Raw genomic sequence first — 19,696 nt, 5'->3', positions numbered from 1 at the left:
GCCACATCTGTTTTCAATTATCGTGCCCAGACACGGGTGCGATAATTGAAAACAGATTGCTCGCTGTGGCGCGCGCGCACACACCACTCGCGTGCTTCTTTCAGATTCCCTTCCTGGCCCTTGAGGGGGACAAAGCAAACGACAGCCACAAGTTATGTGTTATCTTATATCATTCTATTGTGTTGCATTTTAGGGCGATCATATGACTAAAAAAACAAGAGCCATTCAGTTTGTTAGAAAAAACAAGCGTAAACACGGAGTTGAAGCCACTCTGCAGCATGTCAGGGATCTGTGCAACAGAGGTTTCTCGAGTTGAAAGGCGGTGGGTTTTAGTTCCAGGCGTCGATGCAAATGCTGCGGTAAACATAGGAAATCTGCCTCCCTAAACAGCCTGCTCGTCCAGGCAGGAGCGGTGCGTCCCCTCCCAGCCTCTGAAACACCTCTAAAGAGCCCAAACTTCGCGATGAAACGGAAACAGGCTTTATCTTCTTCACAATGAGCGGTTTTGTTCCACATCCCAGATCTGAACCGACAAACGGATTTGGGGAGTGGCGAAAACTTCTCAATTTATGATAATGCGCACTTCACGGAAGAGGGGCAAGTGCAGTGAAAGCACGGGCTGCCGCTGCATCACCGCCGCTTACAGGGCTTAACCCAAAGGCCCCACTGGAAGGTCCCTCATAAAACTCTTCCGAGCCCGGCGCTTAACCCAGCATTGTGCTGCCGGACGGTGGGTCTGGGGACATTGTTCTCACATAAAACCCACCAATAACATGGATGCCGCTCTTCCGAGGCCGGCTGCCCCGGACGCGCGGTGGCTGTAGTGCACCAGGGGCTGGAGGCCTCGCTGCCGGGAGCAGAGGCCAGGGCCGCACCAGTGGGAGACACTTCTCTGCCACCCTGAGGGTGACACGTACGGGAGGGACTCAGTATGTGACATCTGACAGGGAGCCCTAGACCCCGGCCGGAAACGCATGTTGGCAGTTTACAGCGAATTATAGTCTTTAGCTGCACTCAGTGCACCAGTTGCGTTCACGTTATCTTTTCTAGGGGAGGAGGTTGTGGAGTTCTATAGAAACCTCCTTAAAGTATAATCCGGAGATTTACTGGTAGGTAACGGCTGGCTATGAATTAGAGGGTTCACACACTTTTAGTGTAACAACAGTATGATAAAGTGGCCTACTGCACCTGCTGCACACATATTTCTGTCAGCAACAGGTGGTCCGCCCAAGGTAAGAGTGCCACCAAGAACCAGGCGACGCGACATCTCCGTGTCTCGAGGACAGGAGCTCCGGAAATATAATCCATGCATTTTTTTTATTCACAGCCTCCCAAACATGAGGCAAACGCACTTCATCTGGAAAAGTATTCAGATGAAGATTTAGATAAGGAACGTCAACGACAGTGCAGTCTTACCTACATTTACTGAACACTACACAGGCCGTTGGGCTCGGCGGTGCTTTGAGAAAACAAGCAGAAAATGTGAAAGTGGAAGAAATTGCAGTAGGCAAGATGTCTGGTGGGTTATGCCAATGTACTACTTTTCGTGTGTGGTCTTCAATACTCAATTATTGGACCGTTGTCTTGCTCACAGATTTGTTTCTATTTAAATTGCACAGCAGCAGTTTCCCCCTTAAATTGGAAGAACTTCTGCCCTACAGTTTCTCACCTCGTTTATTGGCCAGTGCATCACTGTCGCTGCAGTAATAGGTATATTGACAACGCAGAGAACTCAACTTATTTTCTTGTCAGGAATGCGATAAAACACCTCAGATAGGTTAGTCTGCTTCTCCAAGGCACAGACCCATCTCTAGTGTTTTACGACTGAGGTGTGCTGCAGCTGCGTCACGTGCCCTCGCAGATTGGCCCTGGCTTGTAACATCTGCTGAGACCACCGCCATTTCCTGTCAGCTTTCTCTCCGGGTCGCCGCGCGCTTTATGACAGCGGAGTGAAGTCGCCATAACAATGAAAAGTGGATCTCAGAGTCACACCTCTGCACGGCTGGGAGGAGGAGCTTCCTTGCAATGTTGCGTGATAGCAGGCGTTTGGAGATTCCGCCTTCTACAAAGTATGCGTTCCTCCTCTTTACTCCCACCAAACAAACAAGCATTGACATAGCCAATAGGTCTCGCCTTTGAGACCTTATAAGTGTTTAGCCATGCAACAGTTGATGTTGTTAGACCAAGGATATTGTGCTGGATAACGAAACACTTATAAGGTCCCAAAGGCAAAACCTATTGGCTATGCCAGTGCTTGTTTACATACCATTCCCTTAAACACCTCCTTTGGGGTACTAAGGGCTGTGTAAATACATTTATGATTGAAAGCAGGCACTTTACAGCCCAGTTGTTAAAGCTTTGCACTACCACTAAAAAAAAACAAATCTTGGTCATCGCAAAGCTTGGAGTGATTCGATCAATTAAAGCCGGAACTGCTCCCAAGCACCCTTAACAGTTGCAGCTTAACTCTCAGCACACATTTGCATTTCATTTAGACAAGCAGGCACCTCGGCACAAAGGCTTTTCACAGCACAGGAGACTCAGTTAATAAAAACTTCAGCTGAAGCATTTTAATGATTGAAATTAACCACGCCAGCATGCCCCGCTTCCCAGGACTCCACGGCCTCCCTTTGGGTCGCGCCCCACAGATTGAAGACCTCTGATTAAAAGGCACATTTGTTTGTTACAAAGACACCTGGGCATTAAATGGTTTCTAGGTTGGTAAGCATTTTATTTAGGTGCTGCTTATTTTTTTCAGGCCCCCAGTAGTGAGGTTTTCAGATCGAATAATTTACATGTAAACAAGCAGCTGCGGCTACTCCGCTAAGGCGGAGGAGCATCGCCCCACTGCTCTGAGAGCAGTAGTTAAAGGAAAACTAGAATGATGAAAACCAATGTTATTATCATTTTAGCTTTCCGTTTCCTGGTACGGGCGGGGCTGCTCTGCTGACAGAGCAGAGTCCAGGGGGAGGAGTGGTTTGCCCACTCAAAGTGTGCATGAATGTTTGGCTGGCCGTATCAGGACGGCCAAACATTCATGCGCACTTTGCATGTTCTCCACCCAGGCTCTATCACAGCCTGGATGGAGAACATGCCCAAGCTCCTATTCCCCAGTCTGAGCGCCGAACCACGGCGCTCAGACCAATCACAATGCTGCATTGTAGCGTTGTGATTGGTTAGGGGAGTCAGGAGCCTGGGTGCTTCCTGGCTCCTGCTGCCAAGGAGCCGGAGAGGGATGAGAGGCGGCATCTGCCAACCAGCCGGCCGGCAGGTAAGTGTTTTACTTTTTTTTTTTTATCACCACCACCCTCCCCCTGTTACATAGCGGTCATCACTGTAAACAGGTGTATACCCAAAAGTACAGTAGGGCGAGAATATGGTGTTATGACTATAGCTTCCCACTTTGGAACTGGGGAACTTTGTTTGTTTCGGCGTCGGCTCCAAATCCTGTGCAAACGATTCATCTTCCTCGTGCCTACCAAAAATAAATGTGTCCTTGTGTAATGGTTGTGGTGCTGATGTAAAGCGCTCCAATATTTCATGTCGAGTTCGCGCTATGTCAAACTGCGCAAAAAAATTATAAAAATATGAAAATATCAATTTGTGAAATCTGTAGTGATTCCTTGAAGTGGTTTGTGCGTTCCTCCCACATCTATTGAAAAAAACAGAAATCCGACATACTGCCGCATTAAATGAGAGGAAATGTGAAAAAGATCAATAAGAGTCTGTAAATATGTCATTTGCTCCTTATCCATTGCTTAAAACCTATCCATGCTTTAAGACCTGGGCAGCTTAATACGGAGGCCAAAATAACCTTGATGTTATTGCATGCCAGCATGCGAGCACACACAGTAGGAGCCTATAGTTTCACTTTTCCTATTATAGGAATAGACCTGTAAGGTCCAAAATGCAAACCGCAGTTGGGTAAAGCATCAGAACTGTCAGAAAGTCTCACACAATGCCACAGCAAACAATTCCATGCTGTATAAATACACTACAGATAACACATTTTAACATATCATAAAACATGCCACACAATTCAGCTACACACACAATTCCGCTCCACATCATTCCACTCGATGCCACATAAATACAAACCAATAAAATAAACCAACATAATTGAACTCTGCTCCGTGCCAAATAATTCTACTTCACATAATACCACTATGCTACATAAATCACACTATACTCTAAGCAATATAATTACACCCCACACAACACAATTCATATTCAGATAATTCATCTATACATAAATACAATCCAACCTACATTTCATGCCACATAATTACACTCTACGTCTCTCCACTAAATTAAAAAATACATAACTGCACTACTCAAAATATATTCAACTTCGCAACAAGCCACATAATTTAACACCTTATAATGCTACTCCACACAATGCCACATAATACCCCTCTAAACAATTACACATAGCACCACACAATTCTGCACCACACAGCATACTTACACGCCACATAATACCACTCAGTGCCACATAATTATACTGTACATATTTACATTGTACTCAATACAACACAAAACACCCCGCATAAATGCACTTTATGCCACATACCAGCAAACCATGTAAATGCACTACACACCATTACACATAATTCCAATTACTGTAATTTCAATGCCAGACAATTCCACACCACACAATTCAACTCCACACATTTCCAATACACACCATGTAGTTCAACACCAAACTGCATATTTCAACTACACAACACAATTACACAACACACCACATACCTCCAATACACAACATATATTTCTCAAAATTTAACAGCACACCACATAATTCACATCCACAACATGCCACTACACAGCACACAATACCATTCCACATAAGTAACTCCATAACACACAATATCACTCTACAAAATTCCACTACAGTTAATGGCATTTAGTTACTATCCACATATTTCCACAGCACACCATGCCACATATTTCCACTACACAACTCCACACCACACAATCCAACATGCTGCTACACAGCACACAATAGCATTCCACATAAGTAACTCCATAACACACAATGTCAATCTAAAAATATCTACTACAGTTAATGCCCTTTAGTTACTATCCACATAATTCCACAGCACACCATGCCACATATTTCCACTACACAACTCCACACCACACCACACAATCCAACAACACACAATTCCGCAACAAGCTATTCCAATGCAACCCATCTCTACATCGAACTTCCACCAACCCTGTCATCTCTCCCCCACACACCCATTGCCCCTCTCATCTCTCCCTCACACTTCCACTCCCCCCTCATCTCACAATTCCACTGCCCCCTCTCATTCCTCCCTCACACTCCCTCTCTCCTCTCTATACTGTCTTCTCACACATGCTATCTTCCTATACCTTCTTGGGCTGTGCACTAATCCTCCTCTTGCCTCCCCCTGGGTGCCTCTCCCACTAGTCCCTTTCTCTCTCTTGTACTCTCTCTCACGCCTCTCTTTTGGTCTCTCATGCACTATTACCAGCATCACATCTTAGTTCACTTCAAGTCTTCAAACAGTTTCTTTCCAGTGGTGCGTACTCTGGGATTTCCGATATCTCTAGCCCCTCAATCAGTCAGCCATGTCAAAGTTATGCATACTTTAAATATTGACCAGTGCTTAATTGAAATTCATGTTGCAGGGACTGGAACTTAATAATGTCCCCCTCTTTTATTATGTTGCCAGTTTCATTTTAACAATGATATTCCAGGTTTTAAACCCTTTCACTTTCCCTACTTCATGCAACATTGCCCCTTCCCATTGTGGTGTCTCTCTGGTGACCTTTGTGTCCCATCCAATGGGTTTTCTTGCTCTCCACCATTCATCGATCGGTACCTGGGTTGCAGGCAGCAACTATCATGTCCCTGCCCCTCCGTCTATGTAGTGAAATTGTGAGCGCTCCTTGAGTGTTACTGGATCTGGGTTGTCTTGTGGAACCTACATCCAGTCATTTATTGTAATTAAATGTGCCGCCCAGTAGTAGGCCCTAATATTGGGGAGAGTAATACCACCATTGTATGGATTTCTGAACAATGTCTTTCGAGCTATTCTGGTATGGCCTTATTCCATAACATGGTCCAGAGATCATTGTCTATTCTAACAAATGATTGTGAGCATAATCATCTTGACTATCACCACTTTACCTATTACTGTGAGCGGTAATGTGTGCCACCTACCAACATTCACTTAAAATCACCTGACCTATTTTCCTGCGTAGACAACTCTCCTTGATTGCCATTACCAAAATCCCTAGATATTTGATTCCCTTCTCTTTCACGGCGAGGTCCTGTGGAATGACGCACATCTGCTCAGATCGTTGTGGCTGATACGGAACTGATTTTCCCCAAGTAATTTTGTCTCCTGATTAGGTACCATATTCCTCACATTCGCGGAGAATTGAGGGAATCATGGTTTTGGGGTTTGTTATGTACAAAAGAATTTCATCTGCATAAATCAAGATTTTCTACCCCTTGCCAGGAGTGTCAACTACACTGAACCCCCTTATACCTCTATGGGCTCTAACCAGACCCACCAATGACTCAGTTGTAAGAGCGTAGAGGAGGGGAACAGGGAACAACCCTGCCTAGTTGCTCTCCCTTGCAGGAATGATTCTGACAACGTATTGTTCACTCACACCACTGCTGTTGTTGCCTGATATATATGTGCCTCCCATTCCATAAACTGTCGGCCAAACCCAAATTTCTCCAACGTTTGCATAAGAAAGGGCCAATGTACTGCATCAAACAGCTTTTCGGAAAAAAAGGCATGAGGCTGTGAACCATCTACCACTTTGGCTAGCTAATTGTGTGTTCAACTAAGGTTAAGTCTCATTGACTATCCTGACATAAAGCCCGATTGATCCTTGTGAACTAAGTATGTAATTAACTCTTAAGAGAAACATTGATAGAATCATAGAGAGCATCTTGGTTTCTATAAATACCAGGGAGATCTGCTGAAATGAGCCAGACTGGTCCCTTGGTTTTCCCTCCTTGTGTATCATCATTATGATTGCATGCTGGAAGTCCGCTGGCAGTTTTTCCCTCGATTTCACTTCTGTAAAGAGTTTTAGCATATGGATGCCATCCAACCCAAAAAACGTTAATAGAATTCTGCAGGAATCCCGTTAGGCCCTGGGGTCTCCCTGATTCAATGCAGCATAGGGCCACCATTCCTTCCAGTGTTATTTCCTTATCCAGGTCTTCCATATGTTCCTCCTTTACAGGAGAGTTATTAATTTGGTCCAGATATTCCCAGATTTGCTGATCACTCTATTGGGGGCGTGCCTCGAAGGGTTGTGTGTAATATTTGGCAAATTCTGATGCAGTACCTTCGACTGTGTTTTGTACCTCTCTCCCATGAGTCAATTATTTGTCCAATCCATCTGGCCACTTCCTCTTTCCTACTAAGCCATGCTAATAGCCTACCTGCTTATCTCCCATTACATATAGCCCTCACTGCTTTACTAGTATCTGTTTCTTTGCCTCATCTTCCTCCTGATTTCTATACTGTGTTTTCAATGGTGTTACGTGTATGACTATGTGATCCTCTGGAGTCACTCCCATTAAGCTTTCCAGCTGTGTTATTTGTCATTCCAGCCCCTCTATTTCTGCAATTGTCTTTTTTGGTCTTTCTTGTGATTATATTTTGTGCAAAATCCCTGAGGACCGTCTTATATGCCTCCCAGGTGTCTCCGCTACTTCCAGTGTGCCCTTGTTTTCTTTTAAGTACAATTGAATACATATTTTAAATTCTGTGACTACCTCAGTGTCGCTCAAATCTCAAGCATTTAACCTCAATGTGAGTCCCTTTTTCCCCGCATTTGCTTGTCCCCATGTCACCGTAAGAGGAGAGTGGTTTGGAAGACCTCTCACCAGGTATTCAGCTTGTATTATGTTCCTAAATTCCCCTGCAGGGGCTAGTGTATAGTCAAGTCTCGAAAAGCCCCAGTGCCTCCTGGAGAAGAGGAAATATTGTCTCTCCCCGGGGTATTGTGTTCTCCAAATGTTTGTTAGCCCCATTGCCTGGGTAAACTGCACCAGCTGCGTAACCCCCTCCTGGAGATGTCCAAGATCTATCCTTCTCTGGTGTAATAAAATTGTTGAAGTCCACATTAGAGCTTTGCACTCCCCCTTATCTTCCAGTCCTGTTTGCGCCATTCTTACATGTCTGCATTTCTTCTAACGGACACCCTGCATCATTAATGGCATCCTCTACTCTAGCAAGTGGCATTCCACACCAACCTCCCTCTAACATTTTAAAATATTTTCCCTTGCCCAGATCCCCCTCTCCACCCCCATTTCTACATTTGAGCAATGCAGATAACAAACAAAACATAACTGCTCACTTGGCATTATGAGAGGTCTGTAGCCCACCACCCCTTTTATTATATGTACTACAGCTAGAACAAACTCACACTGTGGACTGTTCAGATCATATTACGTCACTTATTCGCCATGTGGGGAGACAGGACTCTGCACCCTTCACAGTCACCACTGAGTGAGTTTTGGCTCTTCTGTGCATGAGGTAGATTTGGGCTTGGCATATTTCATTGTTCCTGGCTCTCCAGAGTATCTTCTGGGCTCAGTTTCTGACAATCATCTGTGTTTTTCTGGTGCATTCCTTGTTTCATCGCTTTCATTTGGGGTTTTGGGTTTCCGAGTTGGTGGCTCCTCTTCCATATCTGTAATTTCCCCACTCTACTGTGTGCTCCTGTTGAACAGTTTTGACCTTTGTCTGTTCCGGTCTCTAGCATGTCTTCTTTTTCTCCCTGACATTTGCTACTCTTTAGATCAGGCACCTGCATCTTGCATTTGAGTGTCTCCACTAAGTAGTCCTTGATCCATCTGACTTTGGGGTCTCTCCTCTAGCCGGTGTCAAGCCTTTTCATGGAGAAACAGTGTCTTACCCTCAAATATCACCTTCAACTTTACTGGGACTAGCAGCATGTACTGCAATTTAAGGTCTTGCAGGTTGGCTTTCACTGCGTCGAAAGTTCTCCTTTGTTTTTGCACCTCGATAGTGTAGGCTTGAAAAATTTGCATCTTTGAGGTGTTGTAGTGTGCTTCTTCCTTCAATCTCACCCCCCGCAGAATTGTGTCCCGATTCTGAAAGTTTAGGAATCTACCAATAATTGGTCTTGGCGGTGCTTCCGGTGGGGATTTCCTACTAAGCTCTCTATGCACACGCTCTCTCAGAAAGCAAGTGGAGAACTTGTCTTCTGGGAGTTTTGCCCTTAAACGTTTGTCTAAGAATCCAGCTGTGACGTTGCTCTTTGCTCCTTTCAGCTGTCCAACAAATCTCAGGTTGTTTCTTTGTGCACATTTTCTGCTTCTTCTCCTCTCCATGCTGTGTTTTTGGTTATTGCTGTGGCATCAGTGACTCCCTGTTTGAGCATTTGGACAGTATTCTCTAACTCTGAGATCCTAGTTTGCACTGAAGTCACTCTCTGCCATATTTCATAGATCCTGTCCTAACAGTGTTAGTTCGTCTGGATTGCCTGTAGAAGTATTGCACTGTCTGGAATTACCGGAGGCTCACCCAATGCTTGTGGAGCTGGTGTAACTACTTTTATAAAGCATTCCATCTTTCCTTGTCACTGGGACTTTGATTCTATATCTTTTGCCATTCTTCCTCCACTAGAAGGCTATTCTTTTCTGTGTATCCCTGTCTCATTAAATCTTCAATCTGCACTTTAAACAGCACAAGCAGCCCAGTCCCTGTCATCCGTTGCTTCAATTTCTTAAGCTCCCTTTGATTTGAATTCAAACACTTCTTACTGCCCTCTGTTTATTTCCGGCTCACTGATTTATGGCCTTCTTGGGGTGTTTACCCCATTCAACAGCCCATAATTAGGCCCAGGCTGCTTCCATCCAGTCTCTCAATGATTTCTCTTCCCCAGAAACCAAGGCAAACGTTTTGTTATCCCTCCTATTCATTGTTACAAATCTCTGGCGAAGCTAATATGACAAAATCCGAAAAATAACTTTCGACTAATATAGACACCGCCAGGACAGCGTGACAACGTTGGGGGGGTGGCCCAACCCGACCTCCTTCGGCCTCTGACGGGCACGGACGGGCCCGCCCTTGGCCCGGGCTTTGCCCGAGGCGCGCCCGCGCGCATCCCGCGCAGCGGGAGCGGCAAGGTCCTGATGTAGCCCCCGGCACAGGTGAGGGGAATGAAAGTGTCCAAAAGGATCCTGGGACTTCGAGTCCCTTGTAGCACTCAGCAGCATCAGCAACAACTCAATGGGCGAGGTCCTGATGTAGCCCCCGGCACAGGTGAGGGGAATGAAAGTGTCCAAAAGGATCCTGGGACTTCGAGTCCCTCGTAGCACTCAGCAGCGTCAGCAACAACTCAATGGGCGAAGCGGCTCCTGCGCAGCGGGAGCGGCGAGGCCCTGATGTAGCCCCCGGCACAGGTGAGGGGAATGAAAGTGTCCAAAAGGATCCTGGGACTTCGAGTCCCTCGGAGCGCTCAGCAGCGTCAGCAACAACTCAATGGGCGAAACACTCTACAAATTCAGAGATTCACCTTGTCAAAACGGTCCGTTTAGTTTGTGGAGTTACCCTCCCGCCAGTAGATCATAAAAATCCGATCGCCTCTGCTTTGCTTCCGACTCTAACCAACTTGTAAGACAGAACTGGTCTAGGTTTGTTTGTGTTCTAGTGCAGAGGGGACCTGGCCTGGCAGTTTGGGTCAGACTGTCCCTATTGGAGCAAGATCGAGGTTGATTTGCATATGGCTGGTTCCTGTTTGAGCCCACATGGTGGGCAAAAACAAGGTGGGCGGCATTGTATTTCCGAGTAATTTTCAGTGACTGAGACTAATTTAAGTAATCCACCCATCACTTTTTTGTTTTCCTATATTACAAGGCGAAGTGCTGAAACTGTCACCTTGTGCATTGCATTTGCTTGGACCTGAGAGTGGAGACTCACCGCCTTGATTCATGCCTTCTTACATCACTCATATGCAAATCATATAGTCAACATGTGTTTAAACATACTAATCTTTGTGCCTTGTATTTATTCAAATCTAGTAGGGAACTAAGAAGGGAACTAAGAGTCACCTGAAGAACATATTTAGCTGAATTGTAATCACAGTACTCACAGTAACAGAAAATGTACTCTTTTTCAAAATTACTGTCTCATTCACTCATGTTGATTGTAGTCGCCTAACTTTCATGTTGGATCATGGGGTTATTTAGCCTGTAACTAGGCATGAGTTATATATGATATACATTACAAAATATTTTCCAGCGTCTTGTTTTCTCTACTCTATCAGACTTCTCATGAGTTAGAGAAAGGTTCTTTTTTGTATTAGACTAATAGCGAGGTGCTGTAATGAGGATTTGGTGGTGGACGTGGAGATTGGATGGTGAGAAGAGTCTCCTGTACCAGGCAGGCCAGACGGATGATACATACAAGGACAAGCAGATGTTCGGTCTATTGTGTGGGGCTGAGAAAATAGGGAGTCTACTGACTCCCAGAGAAATCTGTTGAGGGATTGGTCCATTTTGGTGGAAACTTGATAGTGAGAAGCCTTTAGAAACCCTCTGTTGTTTTATTTTTTTCCCCATTTGTTAGTTGAGACAAACCCTGTCTTGACTTTGAGGAGAGAAGACCATTTTTCTCTTCTCTGCTGATTTCCCGAATGGAAAGGCTTTAGGCTTTATGCTCGAAAACATTTTCATGTGCCTTGAATCTTAAACTTGGTTCATATGATACTGTCACCTTCAATTTGCTCCTTCTTAGAAATCCATTTTACTACTTTATTTAGAATAGGGAAGTTTCTTTATGGGTAATGTGGATATTCTGTGTTCTCTTCGTGTTTGTGGTTAACCTTTTGTTCTTTATGGTACTTACATTTAGATTGCTCAATCATTTTAATATCCATTTTAACATATTTCCTAAGTTTTTGCCAACTAATTTGGCTTGTGATTTGACTTATTTGCTAATAAACCTTCATAGTCTGGACATCATGTTCTCTGTTGTTGTTTTGGAGCCTCATGGGTTTCATGACTATCTGTTTTGTACTGCTAATGTTAGCTCCTTTCACATACTTCAAATTGTCAATCAAAGGTCCATACGACCAGTGGGGGATTCTGTATGACGATTTTATTAAGGGATTGAAATTGAAGGATCTACTAATTTGAGTATAGTTTTGGTTTTGGATTATTCCTCCTTCCAGGGACGGATTGCCACTGACATCTTACTTGCGGTCTCCAGGCTACAAACAGCAAATTCACTTGTGGTTTCTCAATATGACTAGGTCTGGGCTGCTACAAAGGGATTGCAGAATTCAGCAGCACAGTTTGTTTTCCTGCCCCCAAATGCTCTATTGCTATTTCACTCCCTGTCTAGTGATTAGTGCTGCATCTGCACAACCACCATGCAGAGAAGTGCTGCAAAGTAATTGGACACCACTTGGGAGTGCTTAAAAAGTGCTGCTAAATCACTACTGCAAAGTGTACTTTAATGCATACAAGTGCTTGAAATGTATTGTTTCTCTGTTGAGAAGGCCACTGCAGTCCAGTCCAGAAATGCTAGGCAGCCCTGCTGAGACATACTGAGTGCTAGAGTCTCCAGTGAAGCTATTATAAACAAATCCAACCCTGTTGTGAAATGCTGGCCGAGTACTGCAGCCATATTAAGATGTGCTGTACAGAGGTGCAACATTGCTGTGAGGTGCTAGTGAACTGTTGCCATTGTGAATAGCTTGCAAAGTACTGGATCCATTCTGGAAACTGTTGGTAATGTACTGCAGCCCCACAGAGACATGCCAGTAGAGTACTGCATCCCTTTGCAAGAAGTCATGGTCAGCTCTGGGACACTACTGCGACCTGTTAAGAAATACTGGCCTAGTGCTGAACTCTGCAGTGAAAGGCTTATAAAGTACTGCAGCACAGTTGAGAAATTCTGGCCAGCTATTTCAGTCCAGCTAAGTACTGCTGTACAGTAATGTAGGCGTGATGAGGGTGGTTATAGGATACTGTGGCTCTGTAATGAAGTTATTGTAAGGTACTGACTTAGTCCTCCAAAGCTGCTAAAGTATTAAATGCCAGTCAACATGGGCTGGTAAATATAGCTACCCTGCTAAGAATGCACTGCATGTTTTTGCACCCCTGCTGACAAATGCTGGTCTAGTACAGCACCAATGCAGATAAGTGTTCCTTGGTGCAGCCCGCACGGGGCTGCATGATGCAGCCTTTTCTGTTTTCTTGAAATTCCCCATTAAAAATGGCCAGAGCTTGATCGTGAGTCCAGAGGACTCCAACAGAGATTTGGAGGACTGCTACACCCTTCAGGCTTTGAGCTGTTTGCTGGCTCTTGGATGATATATGGTATGTGGAACAGAAGTAGTGCTGCAGCTGTCTATACCCTCAGATTGTCAGAATTTTGCAACCTGAAATGTATCTCTCCTGTCTGAAACCACAATTACTGTGCTTTCTGTGGTTTGAGCTTGTAACTTCTCAGTCACATGAGGACGAGGCCTCCTATATTAAGCCTGCATCTGGAAATTTTATGAAGTTTCCTTGTATATGTGAAACCTGAACCAGCACTTTCTATATAACCTGAGCGATACCTCTTCAGTCCAAAACAAACACCCGAAAGATGTACATAACGTGAGAGCCAGAAAAGCTGCCAAAAGCCAAAGTGCGTACCTTCTTATCACCTGAAGAACAACTCTGCCGTGTGAGGCTTGAACATTTATGTTAATTATCAGATTGAGGATAGCTGTGGTGTGTGAGTCCACAGCCTCTAATTTCTTTGTCACCTTGGGGATCTCCCTGATCTGTGAGGTCTGTACCTGTATGTTCTGTGATGCCAGTGAATAACTTTCCTTTAGAAGGCTGGAGACTGTGAGCTCTTTGTCTCATGAGGGATACTGTTGCTTCATGAGGCCTACCCCATCAATGTTCTTTGTTTCTGAGTAATTGTTGTGCTTGTAAGACCTGACCTTGTAAGTTCCTTGTTCCCTGAGGAATAGTTTGTGTAAATCTGAGCATGATGTTCCTTGTCTCCTCAGGGGTTAGGTCTGCTTTGCATGGTCTGAGTGTGTATGTTTTGTGCCACTTCAAAGATAGCCGTGCTTTGTGAGGTTCTTGCCTACATGTTCTTTAGCACAGTTTTAGGAGTCCTGAACCTCTGAGTTCTTTGTACCCTCAGGGAGTGAACTGCTTTCTGAGTACTGACTTTGTAAATTCTTAGTCCCTTGACAGACATGTCTGGCAAGGATTATATGAGCAGCAATCTGAGCCTGTCATCTGCTTGGTAGACGTGAGATCCTGACAGGCAGCGAGAAGACCTCAGAATCCAGAGTTCTCAGTTTGGCACAGTCACTGACATTGGGCTCACCTGAATTCATAGGAGAATGAAAAACCAGAATCAAGATCCAAAAGCATCTTTCATAAACCTGTTATGATATCTACCACCAACTCATATGTATGGGCAATTTGATGAACTCAGTGTAGGGTCTTGAGGAAATGAGAGAAGGAAATATCAGCTCTTGTGTATCAAGGTCTGCATGACATGCTGTTATGTTACTTGCACCAACTACGGTTATCACAAGACTAGAAAACCAGGACAGAACTGTTAACTTTGCCAATCATGGGTCTTTCAGAATTTGTTTTTTTGTGTTTGAGTTCTCTCGTCTAGAATGTTATATCACTTTTCAGGTTCCGTCTGCCTGCCATTCTAAGTTGATCCAGCAGATGCTGTATTTTGTTATACCAACATTTTCAGATATTTTTTTCAACTGTTTTTTTCATTGTTGGGAGAGGTATACCATAAATTTATTTTACAGTTACTTCTGATGTGTTTAAAATGCATGTTGTCACAAATTCCATATTTTTCATGTTTTGGGAAATTGAAACCATACATTTGTATGTCTGCATTCTGTGTGTCTTTAGAGATAACCAGAAATATTACCTGCTGCTCCTGGTTCCCCCTCTGGATTAACCACAGACCATGGGTTCAGGAGCAGGGTACTGCCTGGAGTAAAGCACTGCAGGGGTAGCAAGAGCTAGATAAACACAACTCATCACAATCTGATAATGCATCAACAGAGCAGTTAAAAGTGTCTGCTTATTTAAAATGTTATCTCTTGAAGACTAAGCAGTTTAATGACTATAGCATCTTTCCAGATATGCGAGGTCCATAAACCATGCGAAGTTGATCCAGTAAAGCTGAAAGATGGAGAGAATCTGGAAAATAACAAGGTAAAAAAAACTGCATTTGAAGTCACTTGCACATTGTTGAAAGTCGTACTGAAAGTGTCATTTCCCTTTTAATAGTACTAGGAAAGAGACTGTGCTCAGCCCAACCAAGCCCAGCAAGTTGCTATGAGAATGAGAATTGTATCTGGGGCACACTGTTGGGATGGGGGCTGTTGAAGAATGCTAGAGCGGTCCACTCTCTCAGGAGCACTCTCTGACAGTGGTATGCCATTGTCATACACATGCTCCGCAAAGAGATAGCCCTTCCACTTCCGGTCCCCTGGTGCCCACGATGAAACAAGCATTGGCATAGCCTTTGGGACCTTATAAGTGTTTAGCCATGCAACAGTTGATGTTGTTGCACCAAGGATATTGTGCTGCATTGCTAAATGCTTATAAGGTCCCAAAAGCGAGACCTGTTGGCCATGCCAATGCTTGTTTTATTTCCTACCTTCTGATTTGTAGTATCCTTTTCTTATGCATGTGCTGCATAAATTGTTGCTTTTGGAGAGGGTTCATTGTTATTCTGAATATTTTTTTGAAGTTGATGGGCTGCCAAGGTCAATTAGAATGAGGTTTAGAATTCTTGACTCCTCCCATGGTGGTAGTTTAGCACTAAAGTACCCTTCCTGTTCGGCTCCAGGCCAGGTAATCGATTTGATGTAGTCCACCACCTTCTGACTGAACGGTCAGTGTGCACATTTGGGGTTCAATGGCACCGATGTTATGTAATGCAAAGAGACTGAAAGCATCGATGTTGCAACTGGACAGGCATGCACTTTTAATTCCGGTTTTCCCAACGGCCTCTCCCCGCAAAAAACAATGTCAAATGGACCCCGAGGATTGACAGTGCCAGTTTCTTGAGGGCTCCAATAGGCACCTCTGGCTTCTCTGAATTGGGAATAATTAAAGAAAGGCGGTTGGTGTGGCTGTGTGTGTGGGGGGAGAACACCCTAATGTGGAAGGATGTTAAAAAGGGGAAAACAGGCAGAGGAAAAGAGGGAGAGCGGCAGCGCCACAGAGAAAGGCAGTGATAGTGATAGTGAGAGACGACAGAGAAAGGGCGAGTGAGAGAAGTGGGAGAGGAAGAGGGCAAGAGAGAGAAGGGGGAGAGGGTGAGAGAGAGAGAAGGAGGCGAGGTAGAGGGCGAAGAGAGCCAGGCAGAGAGATACAGACAGACAGATGACCAGAGACCAACAGATTTTTCCTGGAAGCATTTAAAAAGGGTGGGGAGGGCAGGCAACTCTGCCACTGCAAAAACTCCCGCACTCCGTTCTCCAGACCAGACACTGGGTTCAGCCCCGCAATTAAAGGATGAAAGCAGTGCCAACTTGTCCAGGCACACACCGGCGTGGCGTTAGAAGAGCTGGTGCATGTTACACAAGCCTTTCCGTTTCTACAGCCAAACACTCACTGACTGCTTAGCTGGATTCACTTAATACAGCATTTTTTGTTTTAGGAAGGAGCAAAAGGGTGCCCCGTTCATATAACATGCATCATTTCTTGTTAATAAGCCCAAGTGCTCCAAAATGTACAGGCCAGTAACTATCCGAAGAAAAAATAAATTAAATGTGCCCCAGATTACACAGCTGCAGGTTTATAAACAAGCGCGCGCCTCGCGCTGAAAGTTAAACGTGTGACAGCAGCTGTTTTCAAGCACACTCGCGCTTGTGGCACCATCCGCCTTGCGGGAGCGAGCAACAACAAATTAGCATGCGCATCGCTGCTCATTCCGGCAAGGTGGATGCCGCCACAAGCACGAGTATGTGCTTCAGAAAAGAGCAGAGCGACGGCTAAAGGTCCTCCTAAGTAGTACATGCGCGCTGTGTAGGTGAGACCTAAAAATAGAGACGATTCATGTTTTACTAACGCTTCAGCCCAGTGTGTATGTATGCCTTTCCACAGTCTGTGTCATAAACAGCTTGAAATTCTTCCCAAAATAATAGCCTTTAACTCTGCATTTAATTTATTTATGATATTTACATTGCGCACATCTCAAGATGCTTAGAGGCATCATGATCACAACGGGCCCACAGGGTGGAAGGTTAGGGGGATCTTAGACCTGTTCATGTGTGTTCACATTTGAGGGATGGAAGACAAGCAAGCAACCTTTACTAGATGTGTAGCAGTTGGTTATAGCTTGTATTTGAGAACGAAAAATCATTGCAGGATATCACCATTTGGAGGTTTGGTTTGGAGAAGAAGATTTTGACTGCTAATAAGAAGCTGTAAGAATGAGGGTTACTCCGAATTCATAGTAAAAGTAGGTTTATTCCAAGAAAGGATCCCATCCACGGACAGCAAGCACAACAGCTGCTTCAGGTTACAGTCCTCAGCTATCAATGAACAGTCCCTGCTATTTACATCATAACATTCTAAAGTACATAGCAACAGGCATAGAACTCTAGGATGCCACACATCTCCCTTCCTAATAAATAACATAACAAATGTACATTTCCAAAAGAACAAAGTAAATTACAAAGTGTAAATGCCTACTTACAGCAAAAACCAGGAAAACAGTCTGGTATAACTTATTTGACAAAATCACTTAAATACTTTGGAGAATGAGATACCCTGGAAGACTTCCGAATACCATTGGGTGCATTCTGGGTTGGAGCTGACACATTGGGTGCATTCTGGGTTGAAGCTGACAGGCCAGGGGATTGGTTAGACTTAGAAGCAAACTCTTTTCTAACCACCACCACCCTGTTCAAATTCCAAATGCGGTGATCAGCAGTCTTAACAGCATTGTTGAAAATCTTAATGACCTGAATTGGCTTCAAAAATGCTGTAGAAGACTTTTTATTTGAAGGATTTTTTATTAAAATCCAATCTCCAACCTTGACCACTGTTTCCTTCACATTTTTCCTTAAATCATGAATTACCTTTCTATACTCAATTTTCTTTGACTCTGCCAGCTGCCAATCACTTTTCTCATTTTCACTAAATCTGTCCGGTTGCATGTCATTAACCCATGGGGGAGTAACAATAGTATTGGCACACCTACCTCTAAAGAGCTCAAAAGGCGTTCTTTTGGTGACAGCATGTGGTGACAATCTATAGACTTCCACTTTCTTCCAAACTTCAGGGCGCCAGTCTAAATTAGACGACTTAGCCATCTCAATGGTTTCCTTGAGTACACGATTAAACCTCTCAACCATCCCATTTGTCTCTGGGTGATACAGTGAGGATTTTTTATGTCTAATGCCATGTTTAGACAAGAACACCTCCATTTCCCTAGAAACTAATTGGACACCATTGTCCGTAAGAATGCTGCCAGGTATACCTTCCCTAGCAATGAGCTTTTCGAGGAACGATATGACATGTTTCGTCTCAATTCCACGAGTGATAGCTATTTCTGGCCACCTGGAATAAAAATCAACAAGAACCAGTATATACCATTCTGTACTAGCGTGACAAATGGGACCAACAATGTCTAACCCTACTTCTTTCCATGGTCCATCAGGACGATCTCTTATGACCATGGGCTGTACCTTAGGTTTGGCTACTCACTCACTTAACGCACAATCAATACAGTCCCTAATTTTCCTTTCAATCTGTAAATCCATTCCGGGCCACCAATAGGCTAATCTCAGTCTTTCTTTTGTCTTAGAAATTCCTAAATGTCCTATGTGAGCCAGTGAAATAAGCTCTTCCCTAATGGAACTTGGAGGGACAAGTCTCATGCCTCTAACAAGAAGACCATTCTGTTCAGACCGTTGATCCTTGACATGCCAAAACCTCTCTAAGATTTCGTTACCTTTGGGTTTAACTCTCCAGCCTACATTAATACACTCCAGTACTTTCTTTAGATCAACGTCAGCCTGAAGAGCTTCCTCCCATCTCACTTTGTCAATGATGTTTTCTTCAATAACACACACTAATTCCTCATCTTGCTCATGCTCATTTTCATCTCCCATATCATCTTCGAGAACAAGGCGAGAAAGTGCATCAGCCACTTTGTTCTCTACCCCAGGAAGATACTTGATGTCGAAATTATAATCTTGTAGGCCCACAGCCCATTTAGTGATTCTACTAGAGACAGCATCAATGCCCTTTTTCTTGAAAATTTCGCACAACGGCTTGTGATCTGTCCTGACTTCAAAAACACTACCCCACAGTAAATTTTTGAGTTTCTTCACAGACCAGTAAATAGCCAGAGCTTCTCTTTCCACTACTGAGTATCTCTGTTCTGCCCCCCTTAAACTCCTTGACAAAAATAAGATAACGTCATCCTTGCCATCTGCTCTTTGAAGAAGAACTGCTCCCAGGCCTTTCAGACTGGCATCAGTTATTAGAATCGATTTTTTGTCAGGGTCAAAGCTGCTTAACTTGGGGGCTGAGTTTAACTTCTCTTTAAGAAAACAAAACTCCTTTTCACACGCGTCATTCCAAACAAATTCACAACCCTTGCGCAATAAAGCTCTCATATTAACACACAACGAGGCAAAATCCTGAACAAAT

The 19,696-nt window shown here is 44.2% G+C and overlaps 1 protein-coding gene across 2 annotated transcripts in view; it reads left to right on the top strand.

The window, feature by feature from the left end:
* The window catches only part of RASA3 (RAS p21 protein activator 3), an 886,845-nt gene that overhangs the window by 643,182 nt on the left and 223,967 nt on the right, over nt 1-19,696 (top strand). For both annotated transcript variants that reach the window (XM_085622738.1, XM_085622739.1), the window contains exon 13: nt 15,161-15,235. In XM_085622738.1, coding sequence (XP_085478864.1) covers nt 15,161-15,235 — 75 coding nt within the window. The remainder of the gene's footprint in view (nt 1-15,160; nt 15,236-19,696) is intronic.

This window comes from Triturus cristatus, chromosome 8 (assembly GCF_964204655.1).
Source record: "Triturus cristatus chromosome 8, aTriCri1.1, whole genome shotgun sequence".
Taxonomy (NCBI): Eukaryota; Metazoa; Chordata; class Amphibia; order Caudata; family Salamandridae; genus Triturus; species Triturus cristatus.
Note: the sequence above shows the minus strand (reverse complement) of the source record. Positions and strands in the feature narration are given on the sequence as shown.